This window comes from Gekko japonicus, unplaced genomic scaffold (assembly GCF_001447785.1).
Source record: "Gekko japonicus isolate JY-2015 unplaced genomic scaffold, Gekko_japonicus_V1.1 scaffold281, whole genome shotgun sequence".
Lineage (NCBI taxonomy): Eukaryota > Metazoa > Chordata > Lepidosauria > Squamata > Gekkonidae > Gekko > Gekko japonicus.
Window position 1 is genome coordinate 647400 of NW_015174281.1, and position 11716 is coordinate 659115.

An 11716-nucleotide genomic window follows, 5' to 3' on the forward strand; every position below is an offset into this window, starting at 1 on the left:
TTGACAATCCTGACTCACTTTTTATCCCTTAATATGTTTCTGATTTTTCTCCCCAGTTTTGTGTGAAGAGTAGTCTGAGAGAAGGGACTCAAGTGTTGTGGTTGTTTAGGCAGTGGCTCCTTAGATTGGCTATATGGCACAACCTATACACACATACACAGACAGACTTTAGAGAGTTGTGATTCTTCTTGTACAAAATCTGGGGAGGGAGAAAAGCCAAGGTGTTCTCCCTCCTATAAGATAAAACCTTGGTGGTGGTGGCGGCAGCTGGGTTTATCATCCCTGGAGTCTGTGGGGTAGCAAAGGTAGTTTAAATAATTCCAGGGGCAGCTGTTCCCCTCACCTGTGGCATCCCCTGTGAGAGGCAGTGCTGTGCACTAGACTATGCCTTCAGAGCAAGTTGAACTTCATGCACATCGATTTTTACACCATGACCAGATGTCCTGATTTAAAGTGATAAGTAAGCTTTGTACTTCCTCTGGCTATTGCCAAGAGATGCTACAATGCTGCTTGAAAATTGGAAGTGCTACACTGAAATTACTTGGTGACTTCGAGGCTGGGATTCGTCCAGCCCTGTCTTACATTTAAAGTCATTTAGCATACGTGCAGACACTAGAAGTTTAAACTGACATTTTATGGGCTGTTTAATCTGATCGTTTTCATTGTTTTTATCGGTCTGGTTATATAAGCTGCTGTGAATGGAATATAAAGCATGGGAAGAGAAGTAAAATTTCAATAAATGTTGAAATTATGGGGGGAAAGTGAGGAAAATTAATATATATGTAATACTTGCCTATCGGACCCACATTTACTATTGTAATCTAGTCTGAAGCATGAGTTAGCATAGTCAGGGGAGCTGAGTCTAGAAGGGAGGACAACTTATGGACTTGGTGTATATTTGCATACAGAGGAAGGTGCTGCCCATCTATCCAAAACCATCAAGTCAGTCCATTGCAGAAGTTCAACTTTTTCCCACCCGCATCTTGTCCTAACTCAGTATCAGCTTGTTCTTCCTCATTCACTCAGCAGCATGCAGGCATTAATTCAGAGCAACTTTGGGGAGCTTAGTTAAAGAAAAAGTATATCTGGGTGTCATGAGTAAGCTTTGGATGATCTCATTTAATGGCACATCCATAAATATTAAAAAGCATGAGTGAGTGAAAGCACAGAACCTTGTGGAACTCTGCCACTTTCTTCCTAGGACGAATATTCAGCTTCCCCAAGGGAGCTGTCCTTTCAAACAAAAGAAGACTGAAACTACATGGTCTGTACAGACAGCGTTCAAAGAGAAGATCATCGCTCCCAACCTAGTGTCAGAAAGTAGTCAGCTTTTCTCCCTGAATTAGAGGAGTGTTGGGGTGGGTGTCAACTGCAGTTCTGGTGATCATCTAAAGCTTCCAAGTTGAGGAGGCAATCTCTGCCTGAGTCTCCCCCTCCCACCTGCTTTTGAAAGAGCAAGCACGACTAGACTTGGAGCATTTTCTCAGTCGGGAAACGCAGGGAAGCAGCAGCTTCCCCTTGCTGTAGCTGGGAGATTCAAATCCAAAAAGATTCATAGCAGTCATCAACCTGGCAAATATGAGAAGGCTCACTATCTCTTTGTTGCCTTCTCTGTTGGGGGGAACTATTTGTAATCCTCTGGAATGTGGTGTGTATTCATAGGACATTTTTTTTTTACTTGGAAGATTTCAATAATTAAACTGGGACTGTATAGCAAAAACCAGGGGGGTTTTGAAGGTAAAAATCAGCTCTGGAAATACCATGCCAGCCCTGCTTCTCAGTTAACTACGTACATTTGTTCTGTGTAATAGCACAAAAGCAGTCGTGGAAATCTATTTTCTTACCTGGTTACTGTGCCACGGTCAGGCTATGAATGATTCAGCAGTTGCTGACACAAGCCTTCTCTGTTGTTTGGCACCTCTTAACAGTCACAAAATGCTTATTCCCCTCCTTATGCTTCAGTTGGTGCTTACCATTTGGTACACTGTAACGGCTGGTTATTTGTGCTTCGTACCTGGCAGTAGCTTCTGTCTGTCGAAGACTGCAACTGTAAGTGGTTGTAATGGGCTTGGACTTCAGACCTTATTCCAGAATATGTGTGAACATCCACACATAGAAACAAGACTTCTCTGGGGCAGTTTGGTGGTGTATGCTGTGAACGTCATATGTGAACAAATTCTATACTGCCTGAATCCTGGGGTATGTTTTAGAAATGCCTCTGGCTAGGTATAAGGCTTGCATTTTCTCGTTCCCCTAACCGTTAGTCCTGGATGCCAGTTTCATGGGCAAACTACCCAAATTAAGTATTGATAGAGATGGGAAAATTTAAATGGTATAATGACAACATGTCAGTTATGTCTGATGTCTCTGAAAGAACAACTGAGCTTGTTTTTTTAATGGATGAGAGTTGACTGCGTATTTTAGTTTAAATTAAGGAGTTCTTTTCTAGACCTTTGACTGTCATGATTACAGAATAATAGAAATCATGGGTGTCTACAGTTTTTCATGCATTTAATAGACATAATTGATAGTTCGCTTAGGGAAATGTAATAGCAAACATTATGAAAGGATTTACTGCAAGTCCAGGTTGCACCAAAACTGAGGTGACATGGTGGTTAGCCCAAGGTCTTGCCAAGAACTGGAAATTATGTACCCTCACACCAAATAATTCTGAGCTATAATGCCTTTTTATAGAAAAGTAAATGGTAACACAAAGGATGCCTTGTGCTTGTGTTTCTTCTACAGGATATTGGTGCTTTAGTTAGGACTCTGGTAAAGGCATGTGCTTTAACTGTGTGTGTATATACCTGTCAAACAATCAATGGCTTACTGTGGCAGTTGGTTTGTTTCTTTGAAAGCAATTATGGCTTTCAAACCTTCGGCTTCTTGGTAATTAGTTGGAATCTTATCTGCCAAGTTTAGCATTTTTGTGGTTGGGAGCATTTTATTTTAGAAGTTAGTAGTTTCATTTTGATGACTACCTAACTTAGCACAACTTACTAGGAGATTGTTCAGAATAAATTGTAAATACCTTCTGTGGCTCTAGCTAATTTGTTTATTATTGGACCATAGGTAAAAATCCAAAAGCTAGGAGTTGGGTGAAACATTACAAAATAGTAAGTTACATTACAAAATAGTGAGTAAGTTAATGAGTTACCTGGTCTGACCTAATTAAGTCAGCATCATAACTGCTTTATTTTAAGGTGATCTTCTGTCATGCACAACTGCATCTTTTTTCTCCCCACCCTGTATGTTGTTTTTTGCTTATTATCCAGCCTGAAGAAGACTTAAGTTGATCATGACCTGTAATGTTTTAATTGGTCCTAATAAAGATATCCTACTGCTGTTGTATCTGATGCTGGAGAACATAATGCTATAAAGGCAGTGGTTTAGTGGTGATAGTCTAGTTATATGGAATATTTTGTTGGATATTTTAATAGCATGCAGTGAGGTGTTCTGGTTCCTATTTCTTAATGAATTGAGGCATACCTATCTTCTCCAGTTGTATTTGTTTACATTAAATAAACTGTCTTTCATCAAACAAGTTAATAGTAGTATATTTGCTTGGAGTTATTCTTTTGGGATGTGAAATAATCAAATTACTTAAATGATGGACTGGTATATAATATCAAATAGTTGTATATTGGTCAGGCCTAGGGTTGCCAAAAGCCTTGAAGAAAAATGTTCTGTCCCTTTAATGTGTGGAAATGGGCAGTTGAGGCTTTTCATGGCATGGAGCTAAACAGCATCACCTGGTAAATTACATCAGATCAAGGCTCTATTAAAGAGATGGGAATTCCCCCCCAGGTCTGTTGCCATGCTTTTCAGAAGCTCTTTTGGTCACATGAAGATGCTTATGACTTGCAGAAAGGAACGCTCAATACCAGAAGTGAAAGTAAATTTGAGAATGGCAAGGAAAGAAGAAAGGGGAAATGGAGCATTCATGGTCCCTCTGTCTCAGCCAAGGAAATTCACCCCATCCTCCTAGCACCTATAGCGTCCAGAGTGTACACAATCTGTCTCATGCAACACATTCCTCTTAAATGAAATCCAGTGTTTCCAGCCTTATGACCGCCACAGTATTGGATTCCCCTATTAGAGATCCAGAATCGGGATTCCCATATCAGCTGTGTGTGGGGAGAGCAGGGTGAGGTGGACTGGAAAAATTCCAAAGCCCACCCTCTGTCAAATTGTATATATTTAAATGGCAATTTCCCTCTAGTCCCAAAGGAAGAAAAATACTGAAATGCCCTCCGTGACAGCCAGTTTACAATGGCTCCCACGAAAACTGGGGACCCTTGCCTTAGAATTTCTACCCATTGCACTCTTCCACCCTCAGGTTTTTAAATGTCGGAACAAGCATTGGCATGTTGGTTACTGTTATCATTGAACACTTGTAGATATTTTTTTGCCTAAGTAGTTTCTTTTCCTTTTCTTTTGAGGGGTAAACAAGGCAGTTCCAGATTCGATGAACTGAAATGTCGGAAAAGCCAGGGCAGAGCACAAAAGCAAAGGATGGAAAAACCAAATATGCTACCCTTAGTCTATTTAATACTTACAAGGGAAAGACTCTGGAAACACAGAAGGCTACAGGTATGTAAACTGTACTGAGACGCTATTGTGTACTAGAAATATTGCTACTGATATGCTTGTTTGAATGATAAAAGTATTTCACCTAAATGAAAACTGGTTGTTTACAACTAACAACCATTTTGTTGCATGTGTTTAATGTGAAGCCACTTTTCCTTGCTAGCCAGTTATTTTTCCTACTTCATACCTATGACAAAACCACATTATCTTCTTCAAGCATTGTAGTGCCATACTGGCAAGAGCTAGAAAATAAAAGCTATCCTCCTGAATGAAAGAGTTGGAAAATAAAAGCTAACATCCTGAATGAAAGAGTAGAGGGGTACTCCCATCATATTTCTAGCTTTGAGACGTGTAAAAGACCCATGTAAATATCAAGATGGGTAGCAGTCTGTAGCAGTGAAAAAGAGCAAGAGTCCAGTAGCACCTTAAAGATTAACATCAAGATTGCTTTTTCTAAACTATGCGAGACTATTTTGTTGACTTGCAGTTTAATGTTGTGAGGACAGGTAAAATATTTGAAAGGAAGAAGTTCAGGAAACCATCTAGCCAGTTCTCTTCAGGAGCCAGGGAACTTGTAGCTGTTACTGTATTTTGCTCTGCAAATCAGGTATGTGATAGTCAAAGTAAATACGTGGAGATACCCAGTGCTAGTATCAAAATAGCTTTATTATGGTTTCAAAAAAGGTTGTAGTCAATATTAATATAAGAAAAAAATTACTGTCTGTTCCTTATACCTCACTTGATTGGCAAGGGGGTAGAATGTCTTACAAAAAGAAATTTGGCAGTTATTGTGAAACTGTGGTTTGGATTCAAAGGCTCTCTTCTGGTAACAATGGAACCTCATATCAGCAGAATATTTCCCTCTTGCTGGAGGAAGGGCACACCACTAGCGGGACAGAACCATTCTATCCAATGAATTATTATGATTTCAAAGGCATTAGGCGAGTGTCTGCAAATGTCCTACCTGGGTCAATGCAGAGCTCCAAAAAGATTTTAAAAATAAAGCAAGCCGAAGTAGCAGACAGCTATTTTAAAAGCTGTTGTGCAGAGCAGGCAGCAGGCAGGCCAGCTTTTCCTATTTAGAGATGCTTGAAGTGACAGCAGGTAGCCAGTAGGAGAAGTTTTGCTGTGCCGTTAGGTTCGCACCAGACTGCGAGACTTACTCAACCAAGAAGCCCTCCCTTGCTAACATGATATCATACTGGAATAAAAAAGGAAAGCTCCCATCTACGTAGTGGTGTTCTTGGGTTCAGAGACTATTTGACTGCAGTCACATGATGGGTGTTCTGCTGACAATATTTAACCAGTCCATTGACCAATATCCCAGTCCTAGGTGAGAAGGGGTATCCCTCATAGCTTTTAAGTGACTGGAATCAGAATGAGCTTTTTTTAAAAAAATAATAAATTCCCTAGAAATTACTAACATTATGAGTTTTGCTTAGAATCACCTTTCTTTGCAGAACTTCTGACAGCTACTTCGCTGTGAACATAAATTCACTGTTCAAAAATGTTTTCCCTTGGTATACAGTTGCCACACGCCATGGATTACAGAGTCTTGGAAAAGTTGCCATTTCACGGAGAATGCCTCCCCCTGCTAACCTCCCCAGTCTTAAAGCAGAAAACAAAGGCAATGATCCTAACATAAACATTGTGCCTAAAGATGGCACAGGATGGGCTTCTAAACAAGAGCAACACGAAGAAGAAAAGTAAGTTAAATGGATTGTCATTCAGCACTGTGGCATGTGCCATGGGAATACTTCAGAGGATCATGGGAGAATTGATGCAGAGCTGTGGTCTTTAACATTGTGGAGCATCACCTGCTAACAAGCTATTTTAGTTTGCTGCTTTTTGGATGGCCTTGCCACTGCTGTGTATGTGCAGAGAGCAAGGGCAGCCTCCTTAATGCCTCTTTTTCACTTTGTGACGAGGAGCAAGACAGCAAGGCTAAGTCACTCGAGGAGAATCTCCACAGGTTCTCCTGCATGGTTCGGACCCTAAACTTGTTTCTCATTATGTTACACCTCCTGCCGCTTAGCTCGTGTTTCGTGTCCCTCATTTTATTGGTCTGCAACCCATGGCCGTAGTCTCAACATTTGTGAGGTCATTACTGCGGCTCTTTTTCTTCTTGTTACATGGCTGTGATGTCTTGGGACTTGTTGTCATATGCTTACAGTTTCTGTATGGTCAAGAAGTCAGCAGCAGTACAAGTTTATCTATTCTTCCCTTCATTGGCTTTGTAATAAATATGGGGGCTGGTTACTACAAGGAAATATCTCTCATAACTTAACTTATGAACAGACAAAGTCATCCCTCCCTTGACAAATTTTTAAAAGGAGAGCTCTCTGACTTGATATGAGCCAGATTCATACAGACTTCCCAGATCAGCTCTTCTGCAGTCCTTCCAGCCTGTCGTACAACAGAGCTTCAGAGAGAAGAGTAGTTGGCTGGGGAATTCACTGCCGTAAGCTGATCTTGAGAAGTTGAAGGGAAATGATGGCCAAAGAAATGGTCTCTTACATACTGTGTTGGAATCCCTCAATGGGTTGTACACTCCCCCTCACTGTAGATGCTTATTTAATGGTTCAAGAATCAGACAGCCTGTTGAATCTCTCCCATTGGCAATTGACAGTGTGCTTTTTTTTTTAACCCCTACTTTCTGAAACATTTTTGCTAGGAGGCTAGTTTCTTCACATATGATTTCCTCTTGCTTTCAGACAGCCAGAAGTGCCACAGACCCAGCCAAAGCCTGTAGTTCCTGCTCCTCCAGAAGTGACTCCTGTTGCCAAATCATGGGCCAATACCAAGCAAGGTGGGCAGGGAGATGGTAAGTGGAGAAGAGGTGGGCCAGAGCAGTGGAGGCAGCAGCTTTGCTTTGCATTCCTATATTTTTGCACGTCAGGATAGCCAGGAATAATATAAAACGAAGTGCTTGATTTCAATCAAGGAAACTTCTTTAAGTCTATGGCAGTTGCATTTGAAAGGCTTCCAGAGCGAACTTCTGCATAGACCACTTGGTAGAAAGACGAGAGAAGGCAATTGGTTGGATCCAAAGATTCTGTTTCACCGTTGGAAGAGGGGAGGGCAATTGTTGCTGCTCAGTTTGCCTCTGCACTGTTTCTGAGTGTTTCTCAACCCCCAGGAGAAGAGCGTCAGGAGACTCAATGAGCCAGAGCAGGAGAGAGGAAGTGGGGAAAGTCCTGCTTGACCAGCTTCACTCAACTGGTGGTGCTTTGGATGCACTCCAGTATCTGAAATGTGAAACACCTCGAAGAATTTGAATTGATGCTGTAGCAAAACAAGCTCTTGCTTTTCAGAGAGTAAAGTTGGTGGAGGCATGAGGGCTTCTGATTCAAAACAGCTCTTGCAGTGCTCTTCGGCATCCTTCTTCAGAAGTCTCAAAGTAGCTTATAAATTAAACTCCTGATAGATCGAAGTGGGCAGCCATGTTGGTTTGAAGCAATAGAACAAAGTTAGAGTCCAGTGGCACCTTTAAGACCAGCAAAGTTTTATACAAGGTTGGAGCTTTCGTGTGTACACACACTTCGTCAGCCGAGCTTGTCATTCTTTTTATCTGTTAAAAAACATCTTCACTCTTTTGCATGCTAATTTAACAAGCCACCATCTATATACACAACTATGATCTGTAATTCCATTTCATTGTCTGACGAAGTGTGTGTGCACGTGAAAGCTCATGCCTTGAATAAAACTTTGTTGGTCTTAAAGGTGCCCCACTGGACTCTTAAGATTAAACTGCTAGCACTGAAGTATGAGTAAATCCTATAGCAGTTGATAATGGTAACTGTGTCTAGGCAGAAGGACTTTGTAGACTCTTTTATATGAGTAAACCTGCGTATCCATTGTGATCATAGGACCAAGCTATTTACGCAGAAGGAAATGGTAGCCTGGATAGTAACATACTTTTGGAACAAAGCATCTGAACCTCTTGTTGATCTCTCATATAAATTCAGTCTAGTAGCCACTAGTGCCTAGTCTCTCTAATGTTACAATGGTATTTCCCAAACTTGTGCTACCTGGGACAGGTTTTTACTGGGTTAAAATTAAAGGTAAACTGTACTTTTATACTGTCAAGGAAAGATTATATGCACACATATATGTGCATACAGGGTGTACATTCACACCTTCTTGATCAGTATCAATGGCTGTCTTTGTCTCTGGAGGTTAGCCTGCTGGAAATTGCCTCTTGACATCCTCCTGTTTCTCAGTTAGTCAGAGCTTATGAATTGGAAGTGTTCTCTGGACATTGGAATTCTTCTGGGATCCCTCCAGGGATGTCAGCTGCAGCAGGAAATCTTGGTATGCCTTTGGAATTGTGTCACAGTCCACATGTTGGGGATGAGAGAATCAGGACTCCTCTTTAAGGCATCCCTCAACTGAACATAGTGTACTGTTGGTGTGATCAGATTGTGTCATTTTCATTAGCTTGTATCTAACAAGATCTGCCCATGGAGTGGAACTTCCTTGCTTCCCTTTCATGCTGTATCCCACTTAGCCCCTTCTCCTCCTGTTATGTTCTTGGGAGGCAGAAAACTATCGGGAATAGTATTAGGAGGCACTGGAAGCAATAATTTCCACTTCCCTGTTCCAAAGAAAGACGTACCCTTCTGAACTGGGCATTCTATAGAAAATGTTTGAGCTGATGTTCACCAGGGCATCTGTGTGGGACTGTTTTTAGGATCTGCTCTGTGTCCCAAGCAGTTTTCAGCACTGTCTAGGCCTCTTAAGTTGTCTAAAACGTACCAACAAATTAAAAAGTGATACCAACGAGAATTTTTTTAGTACTCACTTTGCTTTGTATTTCTGTCAAGCTGGAGATTTTAATCCACACTCAGTTTAAAGTACAGAACAGTGGAGAACACTTAAGACTGTGGTCTTGTGTGTCTCTTACAAAGGTCTTATTGTGGGCAGGGAAATTTCATACTTTCTTCACAATTCTAGAATGATCCGTCTTGGTTATGTGCTTCCCTAGTACCCTATTAATCATTTGAAGGGATTTTCCTAAATCTGCAGAAATAAAGGTCCGATTTAGCTATTTTGTATGGAATGATTTGATAAACAGAAGCAGGTTTACATGGTATCATTAGACAAATTACTTCCTGTCAGATTTCTCCAGTTTATTCCCAGTAACTACTTTCCTTTCAAAAGCAGAATTTTAATTAATCATACTTAATTAGCACTGTGTACAAACATTTGGTGTTATCATGAAAAATGGTGGACTTCTGTTTTTGTGAAAGACCTTTTTTTGAAATAATCTAAATATATTTATAGCTTTGTTTTAGTAGTTGGCCAGTTATCGATAACTTAATAAAGCTGGACTACTGCAGTGTGCTCTCTGAGGCCATCTTGCGAGCACACCACAGTGGTCCATGTAGAAGCTTCAGTGAGTTCAAAATGCAGTGGCAAGATTGCTTATTACATCCCCTGTTTCCCCGAAAATAAGACCTACCCCAAAAATAAGCCCTAGCAGGATTTCTATGCATTTGTGGTATAAGCCCTAGTGTGTCTTCTTGAGAAAAAATAAATATAAGACAGTGTCTTATTTTCGGGGGAACACGGTAGTTCACCTGTGCTAGAAGATTTGCATAAGCTACCAGCTCATCTCTAGGGTCAGTTCGGTGTGTTGAACTTAAAAACTCTTTACAGTTTGAGACTAGGGTGACTGAAGAGTTGTGTGCTCCCTTATGGACCTTTGTGATCACTGTAGTCATCGTCTGCAGCTTTACTGTGTCCCCCTATCATTGCTTGAAGTATGGTTGATGGCACTTCAGATGGGGCTTTTCCCCTCTGTGTTGATACCTCAATGATGAAATACCATCTCCATAGATACTTGGTAGTGCAATGTGTGCTAAAGGCCTACTGTTTGTTCAGGCTTTGTGTTGATTACTTTTCCATTGATTTTTTTCTAACGTGTGTCTTTTAACATGAGATGGTTTGTATTATTTTTGTAGTTGTCTGTAAACTTCCTCAGGTACCTCTGGTGAAATAACCAAGATGGATATTGTTAAAATAGCTCTTAGCCAGAGGCTAATCCAGGTCCTGCTTTATGTCAAAGCTAGCAGTTCCGAGTTACTACCGTTGTTATTTTGGGAAGATACTTCTGTCAGTAAAGTCTTATTCTGGTGGAGTGTTCATATTCACTTAGAGCAAGCCACTCAGTGAACATGTGAAGAGTGCTGTTGGATCAGACCAGTGGTCCATCTTGTCCAGCATCCTGTTGTCTCACACAGTGGCCAGCTAGTTTCTCTGAAGGGCCAGCAACGGGGCACGGAGACTGACTTTCCCCTGATCTTGCCTCGTGACTCTGAGATTCAGATGTTTAGTGCCTCTTAATGTGGAGGTTCCGTTCCATCACCATTACTAATAGCCCCTGATAGACCTATCCTCCCTGAATCTGTCTAATCCATTTAAAGTCCATAGCCTGGGGAACTCCTACAAGACAATGACTCAGCCCTACCCACCTTCTGGAGTAGATATAAATTTACTGCCTACCATTTTCTTCTCACCTTGACACAGAGAGTATTCCATCTTTCTGTGTTTATACCTCTGAGGATGCCAGTCACAGTTACTGGAGAAACGTCAGGTTTTACAATGCCAAGACCACGGCCACACATCCCGGAAAATCTACAGCAACCATTTAAAGCTGTTTATAAGGTGCCAAAGTATCCCTTTAGTTTGTATTGTATTGTAACACAGTCCACCATGAAGAGAAGTGACCTAGTAATGATACTGAGAAGCAGGATCTGTTGTCTGAGAAGGAATTATTGTCTGAGAAGGAAGTGCAAGCATAACTCTGTATTAGGGGTGTGCAAAAAAAAAATCGGTAAAATTCGGATTCGGGTTTATTGAACCCGAATTTTTTCGGGAAACCCGAAAAAACCCGAATTTCTATACCGGGAAACCATAGATATCCGAAAATTTTCGGAAAACCTGAAAAATTCGGGTCCATTATAACCAATGGGGCCATTGAAGTCAATGGCAAAAAACCTCTTGAAACTTTGCGGGGGGCTGGGGGGGAGGGGGGAGGGGGTAGAGCCTCCAAATTTGGACCGTGGCTGCTCAAGCCTCTCCCCGAAAGACCCCCAAAGTTTCGAGAAGATTGGTCCAGGGG

At 41.2% G+C, this 11716-nt stretch overlaps 1 protein-coding gene across 1 annotated transcript in view; it reads left to right on the forward strand.

Moving 5' to 3' along the window:
- PRRC2C (proline-rich coiled-coil 2C) overlaps positions 1-11716 on the forward strand; it is an 80050-nt gene that overhangs the window by 9593 nt on the left and 58741 nt on the right. The window contains exons 2-4 of the mRNA XM_015423845.1: positions 4443-4593; positions 6119-6296; positions 7305-7414. Of these exons, the coding sequence (XP_015279331.1) occupies positions 4479-4593; positions 6119-6296; positions 7305-7414 (403 nt within the window). The 5' untranslated portion in view covers positions 4443-4478. The remainder of the gene's footprint in view (positions 1-4442; positions 4594-6118; positions 6297-7304; positions 7415-11716) is intronic.